Raw genomic sequence first — 21,386 nt, 5'->3', positions numbered from 1 at the left:
TGACGTAGCCTCGACAGGCAGCCGTATTTTCTCTTACGGCGCAGTGGCGATTGTCCCGTTTTCCGCACATTCCCTATTGTCTTCAATTGAAAGAAAATGAAGAGAAAAAAATATAGGATGGAAGAGTTATTATTAGAAATCTGGGAACAGGCAACTGCATTTTTCTGCATGACACCGTTGGCTATCGCCGTGTTGTGTTTCCAGCCAACGACGTCTCAGTCGAAAAGGATAATGGATGGAGTTTGTCATGAAACACTCAGTAGAATGAGTTAGGATATATATATATATATATGTGTGTGTGTGTGTGTGTGTGTATCCGTTGGAAGTTGAAAACAACATCTGCCAGAAATGGAAACAGCAGTAGAAAGTATCTGGTGACATCCATATCCAATACACCACGAAGGAACGCGTGCTTGAGAATATCACCAAGTCCACGTCGGAAGGCGAGTGGAAACCGGGGCTCTGAACAAGTACCTCCGCAGTTTATTCTACATTTATTCTACATTTTCAAGTAGACAACAGTGTGTGGGCAGAGACACTCCACTCACCAGAACGGATGAACCGATGGTATTACCTATATATCTTTTGACCGACTGACAGGTAACTGGACGCGTGGACAGGTTAGCGCCAATTTTGTGACAGTTTGCCGCTATGTCTCATCTGGGAAGCATCTCCGATGCTCTGATCAGAATATGAATGAATTATGTACAGTCTTATTCATTTCACTGTTGGACCCTTCAACACTATTTGTAGGCTGTTATGAGTCCAAGTCATACAATAAAAATCTAAAACAAATAAACTGAACCAGCCCCTCAGTTCAAATTTAAACTCATTCATTAATATTGTATGAGAATAGACGTCTTTTTTTATAAGAAATATTTAGTATATATATACATATATATATATATATATATATATATATATATATATATATATATATATATATATATATATATATATATATATATATATATATATATATCAATGGGGAGGCGGACATAAAGACTTGTTTTATAAAGGGTCAATTTATTCCCGACGTTTCGTAATGGCTCTACTACATTTTCGAGGGCTGTACAAAATAAATAGCATAAATTACAAAAAGGCTATAAATTTAAATTTAAAGAAAATAATTAGGTTTGCACGATGGATTACAATAAAAAAATAGAAGGGACAATTAAAAAGGACAACATAAAAAAACAAAACAAAATCTAAAAAAAATGTATATATACAATATAAAAAAAATAATAAAAAGTAAGCAGAACTGGACCAACCTATTCAGTGGCAATGTTAAAACTGAACAGAAAACGAAAGACTAAGAGAGGTACAGTGTGCCGGCAGAGGTCTGGCTGTTTAACAAGGGGACGAGTCGTTTAATCATTCATGATTCCAAAATGGCCAATTCATGGGTGCTAGAAGCTCGCCCTAAAACATAAAAATCCTTATTTTCAATTGAAGTTTTACACATTCTAGAGCGATTTCTGATATTCGAAAACTCTGGGTTTGTAATCTTACTGCCCGTCCTATAGCTTACTCCACGATGAGAGTCTCGACTCTACGCGTACCTTCAGAAGCCTCCTGGTGGATCCAATATAAGTTCCTAAATCACATTTAGGGCACGTATAGCTATGCACACACCCGGCGGACATATAAGGGCATAAACGATCTTTGTACTTAAATAAAGACCCGACGGTGAGAGGATTGACAGGTATCAGGTGGACCTTAATGGCTCCAAATTTACTTTGGATCTGTTGTGAAAAGTTTTTTCTAAAAGTATTACCAAATAAAAACGGAAATTTAGCATAAAAATTCAATGTAGGAACACTGTGAATTGTAGGTTTGAGGGAGAAGTATTTGCCTAGAAGCGTGCGGAGTATCTTAAAAGACCAGTTCAGACGGGAAGCAGTTTTCCTTCAAATATTTAGATAAAAAGAATCTCATCCTGGAATAGGCACCAACCAGAGGTTAGCGTCAGAGCCCCGTGGAGGCGAGTAAAGACAGAATTAATTTTAGAGTTAAAAGAACAAAAACTATAAAGATTTGGCAATAACGGGAAAATCACGCCGCTGTTAATAAGGAATTGCTGCTGGACGCATCAAGCCGGAGGCAAACGAATTTGTTCCACGCACCATTTTCGGTAAGAAAGGAATTTCCGCTGAATTGGCAAAGGCGAGGAAAAGTTAGACTGCCGTTGTTATCGCCTCCCAAAGGCAATGAGGGAAAGTTTGTTTGCCCATTAGCCCCTTTTATCGCCTTTTTTTGTGACCATTTCGGCGGAGACAACTTTTACCGTTATGTACATCCCTCACCTTTTTTCCTTTTTCACACCATAGCTTCGCCATAGATGGGAATCTCCGCTCTTGGTGTGACCTAGTTCCATGAATACTCATACGTAATATCTGTTTTCCCATTTCCATATAATTCTTTTGTTCAACTGATGTTTCGTAACCGTTGTATTAATTCTGCATCACAGAATTACCTAAGCAAACGAAGTTAAAGATATGCATTTGCAAGTAGAAGTTTGTTCGTTCGTCTAAGCATTTATCGGTGCCTAAGATATCTGAAAAAAAACCTTATGTGAGTTTCAGCCACATTTCGGGGAAGACTGACTTTTCGGAACAAGGATTGGATTTTAAGATATTAAGATAAATATGCGTGGAGATCCACGGTTTCTCTCCCTTTTTTTTTATTTTCCCTAGCAGATCAGGACAAAATATCTCTTACGCAACATTACAGTAATTCGCAGCATCAAGACTGACGGCACAAAACAATGAAAACCTGAAATCCTCTTCGGCGATACATCTCACCTTTTCTTTATTCCCTTCCCAACCAATCTCATGCCCCCTTTACACACAACCACCACCCATCCCCCCACCCCCTCCCTCCGTCACCTTCCAACTTTGCCTCGTCAGAAAAGGACGTATGTATATCTCTGTTCCCTGAGGGGACAATCAATACCGTTATCGTAACTCTTGATATGAATGCCTCGTTGTGAAGGGACTTTACTCCGGATGGGTTGGGGGTGGGGGGGGGAGTCAGGATGGAGGAGGGCGCGTTGAAAGCCCATTGAAGTGCTGGAGTTTGCCCGCTGTGGGTACAAAGGAGAAGTGCGCGGAAGTTTGGCTCTGGAAGTGTCTGTCTTCTTCGAAGTTACCGGACAATAATGCGCTGTAAGCATGTATGGTTTACGCCTGCTGGGATGTCATAAGAGTCCCGCCCGATTTATGAATAAGCATCTATATAAAAGCTATAACGGATTAAACTATTTTCTCACTAGCTTTCACCAGAGGGATATTGTCATAGGTTATACAGATTTTAGGATATCATTGCACATTATGGCCGTCTAGCTTTCACCAGAGGGATACTGTCATAGATTATACAGATTTTAGGACATCATTAAACATTATGGCCGCCTAGCTTTCACCGGAAGGACATTGTCCTTGATAATCTGCCTCTGTCAGATACCGAACCTGTGCCTTTTGGACAAGATACAGTCTTATGCAGCTGTCAAGAAAGATATAAGTTGATTTCGACTCTGGTGTACATTTTGTTATACAAAACTTCATAATTAACCAAGTTTCAAAACTTACCCATCGGCTATCACAGTTGAGAGGGGTTGGTTTCGATTCTAAATACAGAACCTAAATTTGTCACTGTTTGCAGCAGTCAAAATCAAGTTATTCATTTCTAGATAGCCGAATAAATAAATGGACTGTGTATCACTGTACCTAAACCGTAAGATACAGGTTCGAATACTGACTGGGGCGGAAGCACTTATCACTATAACTCTCCTTTGGTGTAAAGGAGAAAGTTATTCCCAAAGTAAACCGAATTTCATATTAAGTTTTGTTTCAAGCGTAAGGGGCAAAACCTCTTTATATATATATATATATATATATATATATATATATATATATATATATATATATATATATATATATATCTATCACACACCTCAAGTTACGGAGCAACAGCTCAAAAGAACGATCCAAGGCGGGTCCTTTAGTTATCTGCGTTCGCCAACATTTTTATGAACTCTCTGGAAGAAGGCGTAATGGACGCCTGCCCCCTGTCCTTCCTCCCTTTATTCTAGAAATGTCAAGTTGATGACACGTTTGTCTTATTTAAACGAGATTTCAATGCAGACTCTTTCTTGGACTCCGTGAATACCCAACACCCCAACACAAAAAATTAAGCTAGAAAAAGAATCTAGACTCAAGCTCCTATTTTTGGACGTTCTTGTCTCCAGGAACTCGGCAGGATTCTACGCTGGCATATATCGTGAGGGTACGTTTACGGGTCTGGGTATGAATTTTTATAGTTTATTTTTAGCTTCCTTCTGGGTAGGCTATCACAAGCCTTTTGCTTGCTTGTTCTTTTAGCCATTTTATTCTGAATGTTTTGTTGTAATTTTAATTTGTAATTCTGATTTTATCAGCTTACTGACTGCCATGTTCGCTGTTTGCAGCCTAGAAAATGGAACTATCAGGAGTTGTGAAACGTCGGCATTTTATAATAAAATGCATATGGATAGTGCCTTTCACTGACCCGCCTTCGTATATATATATATATATATATATATATATATATATATATATATATATATTACTTTTTATTAAGCCTTCCATAAACTTTTATGATAGGTTTATCATCTTTGTCATTCACCACAATACTTAATGTATATCCATTTAATTAGTAACTGACTCTCTTTACTTTTCCCTCTAAAATATTAGAATGTAAATAAATGACGTTAGCCTTAAAGATTGCAGGCTAACGATTCGTTCAAATTCTCTCTGTATTAAACTGCAGCAATGGGGAGATGTTCAATCTTTCAACGGAGAAAAGGTACTGAGTCAGAAACCTGAAAACCGGCCACGAAAACATTGCAATTGTTTAACGGCTCTTTATGAAACTGAACTCAGATACCGAGATGGCTTAAGTATGAGCGGAAAAAACCAAACTTTTGGAGAGCATTAAGAGAAAATAAAATTAAAGCAAATGACGACAAGGAACTTAATTATACGCAATAAAAAATGTGAGTGTTAGTGAAAATCTTATGAGTGTACCCCAAAAGACACATTTGAAATTGGGATGAGGATAGAATAGTTGGACGGCCACCTCTAAATTGTGCGGTAATCCTTACTATGTGAAAGGAGGAAGGAAACCTGTAATGCAATGTCAATATTTGGTTTTTATTTTACTTATACTCACTCAGAAAATGTAATGCAAAGAAAACAAAGGTCAAACTTGAAAGTGAATATAAAGACCTACAGTATACTACGAAGTCAACTACACTTGTACTCACCCGGAAAAGATCTCTATGTTGAAGAAGGCGTAATCTCCGGAAGTGACCATATTGAGTCGGTAGGCTGCCATCATTATTCGCCGAATATTCCCCGATGACCCACACATGACCAGAACTGCAAGCAAGAAGAGACCCATCCTGCATTAAAGTTGTCAGGAGTACTAAAAGCAACATATAAATCCGGTATGTTCATGCAGGATATGTATATATATGTATGTATGTATGTGTGTATATATATATATATATAAATTTCTGACTTCGCAAAGATCTTCATAACTAAAAAAATCCACAGGGCTGCTGCTCTTGCTGCTGTTGCTAATAATAATAATAATAATAATATTAATAATAATAATAATAATAATAATAATAATAATAATAATAATAATAACAATAATAATAATAATAATAATAATAACCAAAACACTCATTAGAAAAGTTTGTCCTGTACAGTAAAATCACTGTATTATATTACGTTACAAAAGCCAATCGTTTTCAGGCTGCATTTCATATTCCATCATTGGCGAATATCATAGATTTCCTTCGACGTCTAATTCCATTTTATATCACCGTTTTCCTCCGTATGAAGCTTCCAGCACAATTCATGTGCCACTGTACGTTGAGCAAATTCAACCACGACACCAACAGGATAAAATCATCACAATTTATATGCCATTGGAAGTAGAGCAAATTCACCCACAACACCAACAGGATAAAACCACCGCCATATGCCATGATATATATATGTGTATATGTATATATATAATATATATATATAATTTATATATATATTATATATATATACACACATATAATATATATATATAATATAAACCATAGGAGAATTTTAACACTTTCAGCTTTTTAAAAAATCAATAAACCACTATGCGCATTTGAAATGATCAGCTGATTTCAGTCGAGAAACACAATTGCCAATTAGCATCATTGCTATCACCGTTAATTCAGAGCAACATCACGCTGAGTCCTTATTTCGGCCGATCATGATTAATTAAGGCATTAGATACCGACAGCAGAGACTCTTGGCGTCCATGATTCATGGAACATGTTATTGGTAGTTTGTTATTTCAGCGCACAAACAGACCCGCCTCAGTATGTTTGTGTGGCACTAGAATACTTTTATCGGATAAATAAGCACAGTGGACGCTGCGCGGTAATTAGTAATGCTTGTTTCTAATTGGATTCTAAAAATGGCGATGTTCGTCCGACTGATGAATGTGACATCCGTTACCAGAACCGACTTGATGATTCAGACTGTTTTCTCTCGGTTTTAATTCTACCACCAGCAAGGTTTCTGTTGATGCTAGGCATTTCAGACCAGATTCGTGTTCATTCAGAATGATTGGAATAGGTCACTGCCATTTTCTGAAATGCGCTGTTAGAGACTTCGAAACGTTCCTCGGTATTTTCTGAATTTTTCCGCACCTTAGCCTGGATGAAGTACTGGGGCTGAGGGTGAAGCGAATGCCACTACTTTGTGAAATTATCAGTCGCTGGTGAAACCTACAGTGGTGCCTGAGAGGCGCCGGGCTAAGAGAAGTAGAATACAGTGCCGAGTGAAAGCACGAAATGTATCTATTCTTTTAATTTCAACATCACCATCATCTCTGAAATTCCACCACTCATATCTTTCCTGTGCTTTCACTTCTGTAAGTATCCATTTTCATCCAAGTAGGTCTGGGTCTTCCGTGGGACCTTGGCTGACGCAATCACGTTCTGCTATCCCAGCGGTTGATGAGATGGACAAATCTGAAAATCTCCATCTCTCTTTCATTGTTGTATTGACCACATGCGGGACCACCGTAGTTCCCTTTTTGGTACCCTTTCTAACTCCACCCTCCCAACCGACTCCAGGTGTTGTACTTAAGCTTTATTTTCTAGCCGACCAAATCTTCTAAATATAGTTTCACTATCATGCAATAATTCATGCCCGTATAGCAAGGCATATTGTAGTAGACTAATGGACAATCTTAATTCTTTTGTGTATATAGCCTACTTCATTTAAGCATCTCTCTCTCTCTCTCTCTCTCTCTCTCTCTCTCTCTCTCTCTCTCTCTCTCTTACTCGGTCGATAAATTCTCTATTGTTCTCAATCGCAAAATCCCAAGGTAGAATTCTATCGCGAAATAAGATCATTTACATATAAACAGATTTCGGGCAAGAAAAAATGAATATACATATCCACACACACTCACTATATATGTATATATATATATATGTGTGTGTATGAGTGTGTCGATATATATATGATATCCATTTTTTCCCCGAAATCTGTTTATATGTAAATGATCTTATTTCGCAATAGAATTCTACCTTGGGATTTGCGACTGAGAACAGTAAAGAATTTTTCGACTGAATAAGAGAGAGAGAGAGAGAGAGAGAGAGAGAGAGAGAGAGGATAGTATATATATACATATATATATATATTATATATGTATATATATAATATATATTATATATAAATATTACATGTATATGTATATAGAAATATGTATACATATGTATATATTTATATATAGATATGTATATATATAATATATATATATATATATAATATATATAATATATATATATATATATATATATATATATATATATTATATATATATATATATACATATATATATATATATATATATATATATATATATATATATATATATATATATATATACAGAAAAACAGAAATGTATGTTTGTGTAACTCTACTGGTCACAATGCTGTTTTAACCTTTCGACTTCCTCACACTTTTTGGGTACGCTTGTCACTACGAAGCCTTGGATCCTAATGCAAAAATACAAAGTAACTCTGAAGTTCGGTAGCAGGATTCCTACCAGCATCCAAGGTATAAGGACGAAGTCGCGTTACCGACCTGACCACGAGAAGGATAAAACTCTGTTGCCGCCGCTACATAAATATACCTGTCGAATTCACGTACATTTATTACAGCTGGAATAGACCTATCCTCACCTCAACTATTTGCTCTGTTAATATCTATAAATTGTTTTGGTAGCATATTATAATCATGGATTTTTTTGCCTAATGTGGAGCAGAGCTTGTCTTGAAAAAGCTCTGGTTCATTATCGTTAAGTTTCAATGTCTTTAAAATTGGGAGTTGGTAGATAAGCTTGACACATTATTTCCAGAATAAACCTACCACTCTTATTGGCCTACTTCTGAACTTGCGCACAACTTATTATTCGTGGCTTTTAAAACGCCCATTTCCCTTATCAGTAATGTTGTTATTCATGTGAATTGCGTGTGGGGGAGAGTACGTCTTATATAGCTTTGCTGCACCAGTGAAAATGTTTGTTACAAGACTATTTGTCTCCACATGGTATCTCATGTACTGAAAAGGTGGAATGTTGCTTTGAGTAACTGATTTGATTCCCATACTGCTTTGTGTATAACAGAGCGGCGTGGTTCAGATGCTGAATCATACTGAAATTATTATTATTATTATTATTATTATTATTATTATTATTATATATATATATATATATATATATATATGTGTGTGTGTGTGTGTGTGTGTGTATATTATATATATATATATATATATATATATATATATATATATATATATATATATATATAAACAAATTGTGCAGTTGAACAAATACTCAGTGATGTATCTAGATACGTAATTGCCTTGAAAACTGAATCATCAGTTCAAATGTTATAAACCTGTAATATAAAATGCCCCATGGAAGCTGCACAAGTCAAAGTGAAAGAATGTTGAATGATAAACATATGAGAATAATGATAAATAAAACCTGCATCAAATTATGCAAACTAATGAAGCAAATGCGTTATTTTGGTCAACTCTTCCTAAAGGCATGAAATTTATAGTGACATCTCCTAATTAAGGTAATTATCAACCTCCCTTCAGCTGGGCGTGTTTTTATCTTAAATCCTATTGAACCCAAAGACGCTCGTATTGGAGCTGAAGGGGTTAATAATTGGCTCCTCATATGTTATCTCTGGAAATGCTGTTTTGAATATTTGGAAATTGTTCATTCAGGTGTCATAATCTGGTGGATCTCTTTGGAATGGTGCTATTTTTTTTGTCAGTTTCTGTTATTTTCTTATTAAACAGCTTCAAAGTGGACCTCGTGTAAAATTTGAAGCCTATTTCACCATCTGAACGATTTTTTCATTTAGGATCCCCGCTATGGAGGCAATTTTCTAAGATTTACGTCTAAAACATTATACTGAATATGTCTGGTATAATAAAAAAAATTATTTTCAAATTAAAAGGGCACGTTTTAGTTTTCTGTAAAACTATTGCTGTCCATCAGCACTTTTTCTGTCCACCCTCCAATCTTAAAAACTACTGAGGCTAGAGGGCTGCAAATTGGTATCTTGATCATCCACCCTCCAATCATCAAACATACCAAATTGCAGCCCTCTAGCCTCATTAGTTTTTTAAAATTTTATTTAAGGTTAAAGTTAGCCATGATCGTGCGTCTGGAACCGATATAGGTGCCAACAACACGGGCCACCACCTGGCCGTGGCTGAAAGTTTCACGGGCCGCGGATGAGAGTTTCACGAGCCATGGCTGAGAGTTTCATACAGCATTATACGCTGTACAGAAAACTCGACTGACCCGAAGAAACTTGGGTGCATTTTCTACTTAGTTTCTTTCGCGCTGGATAAGGGTTCCGGGACGAGAGAGTGACTGAGAGGAGGAAGTTTGGGGTTGATTCCGGATAACCTGGTCATTTAAAGTAACTTGGCCGTAAGCGGAGGCTGTGGATTTGGCGGCCGAATTTTTAAAAATGAACAGAAACGTCGTTAAATTTCCTCCCGAGTGCATCGCCTTCACGACTCAGTTGGTTCTTTTGAAAGCCGCTGGGATCGAACCCTTTCTTTCTCCTTCCCCCCTCGCTCACTAATCTTGTCATGTGGCATCATTTCAAAAGCCCGCTCTCTCTCTCTCTCTCTCTCTCTCTCTCTCTCTCTCTCTCTCTCTCTCTCTCAGGGGTTCCTCGGGGGTTCCAGCGAACTTTCTTGAGGACGAAGGACTCCTGCTTCTCGTTCTCTTCTTTCTCTGAAGTGTGAAATGAGGTTCTACCAAGCCCGATCATTCCCTACACGTTTTATTTCTTTTTTATTGAATTTTCTCCCACCAATGGGTGGCAATTTTTCCAGACTACTTTCAGAAATATCCTATGGGTCATTTCCCTACACATGAAAAATACAAAAGTATTTGGAGATATACGAAGGGTTCTGGGCTTAAGTTCAAGGCCAGAGAGAAATCTCTGAGTCGAGATATTATCAACATTCTGAAAATTCACTGTCGCCTCTACTAGTCTGAAAATTGGGCAATCAAAACGATTATAAATTGCGCAGTCTTGATGTTCTTATCTACTGAAATTCATTTTCAGTATTCATAAAGATATGTTTTCGTTTTAGTCAAACCTCATCAAAGAATTCACCCTCCTGTGAACGCAATGGTGCTGTAGACTATAACTAAAGATCTGAGCGCAGACAGAAAAAGTTCGGACCGACAGACAAATGGCCATCCCAATAGTTTCCTTCCACAGAGAACTAAAAATCACTTGCTTTCATGCCCCAAAATCCCTCGCAAGAAGTGAGCCTTTTTCCCCTGAAGTCTTATGAGAAGTAACGACGCCTATCTTCGCCAGGTCTTAGGCAACAGCAGAGGGTGAAACATCCCAGGAGGGAAACGGGACTTAATGGAGAAAACAGAATTCTAGCCATGCCTTTCATCCACGTGGGCGGAAGAGAAGGATCCATTTGGGAGATTCATCAAAGGGATGGAGGGACTGAATCAGCCCTTATCTCTTCGCAGGGAAAAACTTATTAGGATATAAGCTCCTTCTCATAACAGGTTTGAGGAACTCCATTCCGATTTCATTATGTACTGTTTTCAAAGTTGAAAAATCGTACGCAATGCTAAGTGAGTTCGTAGCCAAGAAACACACTTGGTAAGGACACTTGAAATACACTTGATAAGGACACATGTAGCTGAGACAAGGTGAGGACACTTGAAATACACTTGATAAGGAAGGACATATGTAGCTGAGACAAGGTGATTACAGCCTGTTTTCTTACGGAATAAATGCATTCGAAGTTTTACATTCTGACACCAATTAAAAGACCCATTTGTATAGTAGAATAAGTTATCATCTTTCTTTTAGAGAGAGAGAGAGAGAGAGAGAGAGAGAGAGAGAGAGAGAGAGAGAGTGTTCAAATTAGAGAAAAATAGAAATGTTAAGAGGTACTAAACTCCTGGGAATGCTACTCAGAATAAAATACCAGTTTCATCGATAATGACGGCAGAATTTTAAGTCACGATACTGGCGCGTAATTGTAATAAGCCTATATCAAGTACATCTTGTACATAACTGATCAAATTCATTGCTTCCCGAAGGCTAATAAAAGTTAGTAAAGTGATATCTGTCCAGTGGCAACATGTCATCAAAGTGAGTTGCCTGAATTTGAAAACTAACTTTGCACAGACCGATTAAAGAGAAATATCACTGAGCATAAACGCGTTCAGTGAGAAATGGGTGTACTCTGGTCGGCGTGTTACGCAAAAAAAAAAAAAAAAAAAAAAAAAAAAAAAAAAAAACGTCTTATGAAGCAATATTCTGAGAAACATAAAATGAAATCTGAAATCCTTCTTAAAAAGTGAATGCATAAATAAGACAGATTTTGCTGCAACAAAGAAATGGAGGAAAAATTATGATCATATAGCAGTACATAAATTTACATTTGACCCTAGGGTGGGTAGACAGGAAATCTTGCACAGGTTCTGGAAAAGTATACGAAGCAAATGTCTAAAAAATCTAAAGTTCAAACCAAATCTTCGAACTAAAAACACAAGAAATGTTGCGAAAGGCGACTGGCTCAAAAATGGGTCAGAATTCACTTTGCCGAAGCCGAACTCCGACTGTATAATGGCCTCCCCAGAAAGACACAATTACAGCCAGTCATGGCGAAGTTGCCAAGGAACAGATGAACTCACTTTAAGTCTAACATTAGACTTTCACTCTGAATATACGCAAGTGCGACGAAGACCAAGGAAATTTGAATAGGCGGACTTTTTGAGCACACTGTTGTGATGGCATCACAGTTGGTCACTGGATGGTAAAATAATCTGAGAGGGGAAAGTGTAAGCTCCTGTGAACAGCATGGTATCAGAGATGTTGTAATTGGTTGTTTTCGTTTTGATAATTTTTGTGTCTGCATCTAATGTTTTCATTCCTCTTTTTTTTGTAATTTTTCATTACTTCATTTTCTCAACTCATTTTCCATTTTCAATTTATATATATATACAGATACATACATATATACACACACACACATATATATATATATATATATATATATATATATATATATATATATATATATATATATATATATATATATATATGTACGTAAGTACGTATGTAATATATAAGCATAAGGAAAACTGCGTCAAGAGCATGGTACAGATTGTGGCGTACATCCATCAAAACAGAGACGAGCTAAGCTTCCGAAAAGAAGAGGTTTAAAAGTTTCCAAGCATGAATCTGGGGAAGGCTGATGAAGGGAAGTCAAGGTCAATATCAAGGGTGATGAGGAGACGCGGACAACGGAAAGAGAGAAAGAGATTAAAGGAAGAGAGAGAGTGAGAGAAAAAGCGAATATCCCTGTCAAAGGAACCGAGTTTGAGACCGAGTGCTCTGCAGGGAAGACACGGCTTCTTATGCAGCTACTTAATACGTCTGTATAATTATTCCTCGACCTTTTATTCTTTTTTATGACTCACTGTCGCTAGCACTGCCTCGCTCAAATTCTCACCTTGCTTCTCGTGAGTTTCAGTCGTATGAATGAACGTAAACCTTCGAATACATTCAAGATGTTTCTCCTGTTGATTTCTTTCGCATTTCGTCAGCGAATTGATTCCCGAAGAGTCATTTGAGAAAATCCAACCAATATAATTTTCCGTCTTGCCTCGTTGTGGAGAATCCGATTTGCAAATGGCATTGCCTCGGTATTTCCAATTCCTTTCTTCCCCCGAGATCATCTTGAAATGCAATTTTTCTCCCGGTCTGATCTTTTTCAGAAGAGTTTTCTCTCGCAGGGCGTTTCTCTCTTGGTTTAGTTTCTCGCGGCCACAATGAATTTAATGACCGAAAGTCATTGTACTGATTTTTTCACCATAAACTGCCAGGCTCGCTATCAACAACAACACCAAGAACATCTACGACCAACAACTAACAAGGTATGTTTGAATTCCAAATTTCTATTTGACTTTTGACCCCGGAGTAAGGCCTTGACCTCTCTTTGCTCACTGGCATTTTCTAGTTTATCTTATGGTTCGAACTGATGGCCAGGGCTTAATTCCTGTTTTACTAATGACCTGTAAGTTCCCAACCTTGACCTAACCCTTCCCTTATGCATCGGTTTCATTACTGGCGTATGTAAGGTATTTCATGAAGCCTATTCTGTTTAGTTCAAAACCTAGGACAAAGGTCAAATTCTCTGACCTCAAAGTGTGACATGGGCCTTGATTCCTGACCCTGCCACAAAATGTTGAATTCCCTTCATCTACATGACATTTCAAGTATTTTTCTTTAGACAAAGCCACAGAATACAATATGCAAATAAAAGAAGGTTTCTGCACTGAGGACAGTTCGTTGATGAATAAAGTGAGTATTCCGAAGCTTTGCCGATAGAAGTGTCGATGTTGTTAATTCTTCCTGTATAAAAGTGAAGACGAAAGGGAAAAAAAGTTAAGTATATCTTAGTTTGACCAGACCACTGAGCTGATTAACAGCTCTCCTAGGGCTGGCCCGAAGGATTAGAATTATTTCGTGGCTAAAGAGAAGACTATAAGAATTAGAAATATAACTTTACTTAGCATGTCCACGAAATTGTACGGCAGAATTTTGACTAAGAAAGTAAGACAGCAAAAGATCATTGGTTTTATGAAACAGGTCCCCTTAGGAGTGTTAGTGCTGCCGTCAGTGCACCTCACGCGATGAACTGTAGGCATTACTAAAGGTTCTTTGAAGCGTCCCTTCGGGCCCTAGCTGCAACCTCTTTCATTCCTTTTACTGTACCTCCATTCATATTATATTTCTCTCACAATGCTATCCTCCCGTTACGCCTTTCAACCCTGCCTACCCTCAATTTCCTTTCCAGCGCTGAATGACCTCAAAGGGCCCATTGCTTTGGCCTAAACTCTGATTCTTATTCCTATTCCTGTGTATCAGGTGTTCGTTATGAACCAGTTATCTGATACGTTTACAAACAGAAAAAGATACATGATGCATGTATGGGCCTACAACACTTACTGATGTAGTCTAATCAGTGTAGAGGCCACTTCGAGGGTATGTATCGAGAATGTGTGTTATGCACGAGAAGTTACTGACACAGAGATTTCAAGTCTGTATGCCGGAAGTAAAGCGCGCGTTAGAACTGATAAACGGGAAAGTGCTTATTTCGGGATAAAAGGTTATGATATAAAAGAAAACACTTTAAATGGAGGTGCCAATTGTGTGATGAGAAAATGAGCGATAAGTTGATTGTGGACCGGGTGACGTTTGCTGAAAATTTATTGAAGAGAAACTGCAAAGTACAAACTCGTGAAAGAGGTTAAAAATGTTTGGAAGCGGAGACAGTTTTTTTTAGTAAAAGCGATCTGGAGGAGAAGGGTTACACAACTAGATGGAGGCCAGAAGACGGAGCAATGAATATTAATATGGATGGCAGATGAACGGAGGTGGTTGGTTTTCATAGGTGAGCGGGAGTAAATACGCTGGATAAAAGTCGGGAGAGGAATGAGGCGAGCCACAGACGAGGATAAACAGGGAAGGCGTCTGTCTAGGAGACTGCGCAAAAGAATGGAAAGTCTTAAAAGGGTTTAAGAAAGCATCGGTTAGAATGTATGGCGGAATTCCCGGGCCGACTCGCCTGTATATAGTTGAGGCATCGATGATCATTGTGAATAGCCTAAATCAGGAAGGGTTTGACCCCTCTCTGGCGGAGTGCTTGCGTGTTATATGTGGTAATAGAAGAACTGAAAGTGTGAGAAATGCAGTGGCGCGTTGTATCAGTAAAATGATTACTGTAGCGGAAAAATTTAGTATAATTGGCAAGTTTAGTCATTTAGTGGATAACAAAAGGTAAATCAATAGCCTAAGTAATATTAATTGTTGTAGTTGACAACATTAATACAAATTTACGTTGACGAAAATGTGAGACGAAAACCAAATCTTACCGTTCCAGTATATGAATATATCAGATCTGAGAGGAAATATTGCTTGCATTCTCCAATAGCACAGGAAGATTCTCTCAGATGAATCAAAATACCCTCGCGTGGCAGAGGACGAATAATATTTTCATCCAGTTCCTTGTGTTCCTCTTATTTCCCTATGAACGCGTTTCTTTCATTTTTCCCCATAATCTGTGACCCAGTATTATTTTGCAATTTCCACCTAATCTGTATTGTAGCTTGTATTCACTTTTCCACAAATAATTTTAAGGAATTTGTTCATTATGCCCTGTAGACAATTTCGTATTCATCATCAAACACTTCACACTATCGCTCTGAGACTGTCCATACTTCATTCCTCTTAAAAACCCGAACATGCGAAGGATGTCTCCTTTCACACTCAAGAGTTGTTCTTCTCCTCTGAGCGTTCTCTTCCCTCCTACGTATCTGGGAGACGTGACCAAAGTTCTGCTTTCCTTCTTGCCAACGTCGAATCCTTCTGCTCCCCGAGGGATTCCCTCTCCACTGCATGCATATGCAAGGGACGAGGCAACAGCCTTTGGTATTTACAACAAGGTTGCAGAATGCATGGCTGTTGTTTCTCTGGGTGTGGCGGGAGTCTTAAGCATTCAAATATACACTAAGATTTTGATGGCTTAATGTATTGGATGAGTGCTTTTATTAATCATATTTTGTTATTTTTTTCGTTAGACTTCTTTAGTTCTGTTTGATTCTTCATTCGATTTTTCTCTGGACACTAAGGAGTTGGATCTTGCTGGTTTGTTTTCAAAACTCACGGCAATAGTTCCCCGTGATCTTTCTCAAAATCGAACCTTACTCGACGGAATAACGTTGTGGCGTAAGGTTTTCAAATACCGCTAAGTTGAATTATGAATGATTTCCAATTTCACAGAGAGAGAGAGAGAGAGAGAGAGAGAGAGAGAGAGAGAGAGAGTTTTGTAAGCTTCTGGGGGCCTTTTAAAATATGGGATACCAAACATCAAGGAAGTCGATAGTTTTTATATATTAAATAAAAATATATTGAAGTGTACTGATTACCTCTTTACCTTCGCAAATGAAAAGAAGTACGTGACTTGTGTAGAAGATTATTATTTTTGTATCACAATGTCTGCGTTACACTATCCATAATTAATGAAAACCTGATGTCTTCATTGTTCAGAAGGTAACTGCTTTTTCTATGCAACTCGTTACGAATACTTTGTCAACCCAGAATTGGGCAGACTGACAGGCCTCCTACCTGCGCTATTTAGCTAAAAGCTTCCTGTAGTTAGGTGCGTGGCGAGTTGGCGTCCGATACCGGATGACGCCCATTCGATTCTGCTCACTGAGACCAGCGGCTGGGTAACCCCGAAAGACCGGGTGTTGTCAGGAAGAGGAGGTACCTCCTCATCCACTCTCCAAGCTGGGTAAAGTTAAGTATACCTTAGTTTAAATCAGACCACTGTGCTGATTAACAGCTCTCCTAGGGCTGGCCCGAAAGATTAGACTTATTTTACGTGGCTAAGAACCAATTGGTTACCTAGCAACGGGACCTACTGTACAGCTTATTGTGGAATCCGAACCATATTACAGCGAGAAATGAATTTCTGTTACCAGAAATAAATTCCTCTAATTCTTCACTGACTCTGTTCATTGGTCTTATCAATTTTACAAGTGACCTTACTCTCTTGGGAGTCATTTTTTTCTTTATTTCACCTTGATGTTTGTATCTAACAGGTTATTCAACACTTCGGGCACATACCTAAAGTTAGTGCCACACGATCACGTCTCCGGGCATACATCAGCATCATACCTTTGAACTCTGAGCAAAGAGCGAGTTTTGATGGCAAAATTGACTACAGTTTTTGTGGCGCCGTCTGTCACACAGCTGCGCGACTTGAATATTGCAATATATGACGAGTACTTTGTGCAAAGTTTGCCGGCCAAATATTAAAAAGGCCTGAAATTAAACCGTGGGGACTCTGCCTTACGAGGTCTGTTCACAGCTTTGCTTTTTATGTCTGCTACGCGATTCCTCTGTTCATGCTCTGATACTTCGCCCTCTTTTGCAACTGATGGCCTAAATGTACTATCTTTCGTTTCTCAGTTAACATTTCTCTTTCATAGACAATTACCTTCTTTAACAACAGTTTTTCTCAGTCACTGTTTATCTGTTTAACTATCTGTCTATCTATCTATCTATTTTGGATGTATCCGCATACTTATATTTCCTTTAACGTTGGTTCTTAGATGAAGATGAATGAAAACGTTTCATATTACCAAAAGCCTCACACGTAAGCTACTTGGAACGCTCTATTAATTGGCTTTGCTTTTTAGAATTTTCAAGCCTTTGTGATACTTTTAAGCATTGTACAGTAACTCCTTTGCATATATTGGTATCTAATGAATTATGTAAACTGAGTCGATGTTTTCCTTTTTCGAATAATGTATGTATACAGGAAGCAAGCAGGATTCCATCCCCGTGCGAACGGGAAGTGGTTTAACATCGTTTCGTCATATCCCTTCACGCCTCTTTTGATCTAAGTAGATAATTATGTACCTGGTAGTTAGTTGAGTATGGTAAGTCACAGCCAGGGAGAAGAAGTGAATGCAATTGTCAACCTTATACGAAAATAGGGGCTGAAACCCGACAGGTATCCCCTTCTCTAACGGTTCCTTTTCAAGATGAAAATGGTGAGTATAATGATAATGAAAATGGTGAGTATAATGATAACAAGTAGAAAATGCCAAGAAGTTTTTCTTCAGCGCAAACAAGTTTTTTGTAATGCTGTATGAAACTCTCAGCCACGGCCCATGAGGCTCTCAGCCGCGGCCCATGAAACTTTCAGCGATGGCCCGGTGGTGGCCTGCGTTGTTGGCACTTATGGTGGCGCCAGATGTACGATCATTGCTAACTTTAACCTTAGACAGAATAAAAACTACTGAGGCTAGAGGGCTGCAATTTGGTATGTTTGATGACTGGAGGTTGGATGATCAACATAATAATTTGCAGCCCTCTAGCCTCGGTAGTTTTTAAGATCTGAGGGGTAACAGAAAAAGTGAGGACGGACAGACAAATAGCCATCTCAATAGTTTTCTTTTTCAGAAACTAATAAAAACAAGTAAAAAATGTGCCGAAGTTTCTTCGGCGCAATCGAGTTTTCTGTACAGCGCATAATCAAGGCCACCGAAAATAGATCTATCTTTAGGTGGTCTCAGTATAATGCTGGATGAGCCACGTCCGATGAAACTCACAGCCGGCTGTGGTAGCCTGTATTGTTGCGTTGCCAGAAGCACGGCCGTGGCTAACTTTAACCTTAAATAAAATAAAAACTACTGAGGATAGAGGGCTGCAATTTGGCATGTTTCATGACTGGAGGGTGGATGATCAACATACCAATTTGCAGCCCTCTAGCCTCAGTAGTGTTTAAGACCTGAGGGCGGACAGAAAAAAGTGCGAAGAGAAAAAAGTGCGGACGAACAAACCTGGCATAATAGCTTTCTTTTCAGAAAACAAAAAACCTATGCATCCCTAAAGAGGTGCTGTCCTGCTTGAAAATTTCTTTTATCATCTCTCAAACTCAACAGAGTCATCTTGAATTGCATATATTCCTGTAAGCCGAGCTTGCAATGTCACCCTTGATGGCTATAGCAGTATAGTATATGTAGACGTTTTGATCAAGATCTGTCATCGATTAGTTCCTCGTTGGGCGTGTGGGCTCCGTTCTCAGCTAGCACTCTGCTGGCCGCGAGTTCGAATCTCCGACCGACCAATGAAGAATAAAAGGAATTTATTTCTGGTGACAGAAATTCATTTCTCGCTATAATGTGATTCGGATTCCACAGTAAGCTGTAGGTCCCGTTGCTAGGTAACCAGTTGGTTCTCAGCCACGTCAAATAAATCTAACCCTTCGGGCCAGCCCTAGGAGAGCTGTTAATCAGCTCAGTGGTCTGGTTAAACTAAGATATACTTAACTTTTTCCAGCAAACGCTGTATTCTTGCAATACATGATACAAATTCTGCATAGAATCTGGTCTCTACCCAACACTCTGACACATTTCTCCACTGTGCTTCTAACCTGACCATTGGACGTTGAACCAAGATGGTTTATTTTGCTTTGTAAAATGTTCCAGATGAGAGCACTGCGCGAGTCAGTCCTTGAGCGCATTGTTTAAGAGCACCTCCAGAGGCTTGTCATCGTGCCTGCGCCGCCGGGCAGGCGAGAGTAAAATGCCACTGAAACGGAGCCTAATCTCCCGGCGAAGGGTCTTTAAAGGGAAAATGCCAACCATACTTTAGGTATGACGTCATTGCAAGCCAGCTTTAATCTTTATAAATTGCTTTATAATGCTCTGTAATTATTCCGTGTTATTTCTCGAAATAGCGCTTTTAAACTTCCAGTTCATTGCCTGGATTTGGGGGTCTGTCTTTTTTCTAGCTTTCGCTCGTGTGATAAAAGTAGGAATAAGAGATAGGCGTCAATAATCTTTCATCGCGTCTCCGCTTGCTCCCCATACATTTAGGATACATTGTATGCGCAAATGTTTTCAGTTGTTTGTATTCATGTGCGTGCAGCGTAATTAGACGAGTGCATTTTATGCCATTTTCTGTATAAGCATATTTGTTATCATATATTCTCGTACGGATCCCTTCATATAAGAGGTCCTTTCACGTTTTATCGGTCCTGGCTCTCTCTCTCTCTCTCTCTCTCTCTCTCTCTCTCTCTCTCTCTCTCTCTCTCTCTCTCCAATATAGTTAGGCTCCATTGGAGGCACTGAGTAATATTCGGAAAATACTTACAGAGAAAAATCGCTTCTCGTCAACTAACTCGTTTAATAAGTTAGACGGCGTGAAATATCTTGCAAGACTCATATGAAGTCCTTTCTTGGGCCGAATCTTCCATTTTTATTTATCTATTTGATGAATTATTCTCGGCCCATGGAAGTATGCAGAGTCAGACTGAGATCGCAGGCTCGAATTTTCAATCCCCTAGCAGCACCTTTTGACCAGAGTGTGTCATTTCAACGTTTGCAAGAAGAAAGTAACAGTTAAAAAGAAAAATGATGCAGAAGCCTGGAATTTTTTGGTTTATTTCAATGTCCTTATATACGCCTACTTGAAGCTTGTTTGGTTTTCATAAAGAGTACGCAGATTTTATCTGATATTTTCAATTTAAAAATGGCGAACTTTGGATTTAACAAGATTACCATGTGGATGCAGAATCAGGCTTTATACGATGGGTGATATGACAAAAATTAAACGGACAATCTTTTTTTATTTTCACGAATATTCATATCCTCTATAAATTCCCGAGAAATCAAATTTGCAGATGACAACTGATTTCTTGATTAATGGTGAAAAAGAAATGTTAACGAAGACTTCAGACGGACAGCCATTTTGAACGGGTGGGAGTGACGCCAGAGTTCCGTACGGGTTCCGTACGGGATGCGAGGCCGATATCTCGCGTCCGTATCAGGTTATGAACATCGGCTTCACTTAACAGGAACGTAATTCGATCAGCTGAGCATCCATACAAATTGCCGCCGGATCTTGCTCTCCAACATTTTCCAATAGCTTTCCTTCAAGTACACCCACATCTAAAAGAGTGCCGGCATCATGGAAACCCGTCAAATGAAATGAAGTTGGGAGTTGTGCCACGTTTTGGATAATTACTTATGAACGAAAAGACATTTGGCTAAAATGCGTGAAGCCGTGAAAATGACTCGTTTTAGAATTTTAGAACAAGGTGAATTCTTTTTTTTATAGAGTGTGTACATCTATACGTTTTGTGCAGGTCTGTAAATATAAGAAAATAATATATTCGCCTAAG

General features: G+C 38.5%; 1 protein-coding gene across 2 annotated transcripts in view; it reads right to left on the bottom strand.

The window, feature by feature from the left end:
* Window positions 1–21,386, bottom strand: part of LOC136848862 (atrial natriuretic peptide receptor 1-like) — a 454,893-nt gene that overhangs the window by 143,775 nt on the left and 289,732 nt on the right. For both annotated transcript variants that reach the window (XM_067121689.1, XM_067121690.1), the window contains exon 5: window positions 5,303–5,417. In XM_067121689.1, the coding sequence (XP_066977790.1) occupies window positions 5,303–5,417 (115 nt within the window). The remainder of the gene's footprint in view (window positions 1–5,302; window positions 5,418–21,386) is intronic.

The sequence above is a fragment of the Macrobrachium rosenbergii genome, chromosome 19 (assembly GCF_040412425.1).
Source record: "Macrobrachium rosenbergii isolate ZJJX-2024 chromosome 19, ASM4041242v1, whole genome shotgun sequence".
In the NCBI taxonomy this organism is placed as follows: Eukaryota; Metazoa; Arthropoda; class Malacostraca; order Decapoda; family Palaemonidae; genus Macrobrachium; species Macrobrachium rosenbergii.
The sequence above is the reverse complement of the archived record's forward strand: the minus strand, read 5'-3'. Positions and strand labels throughout refer to the sequence as shown.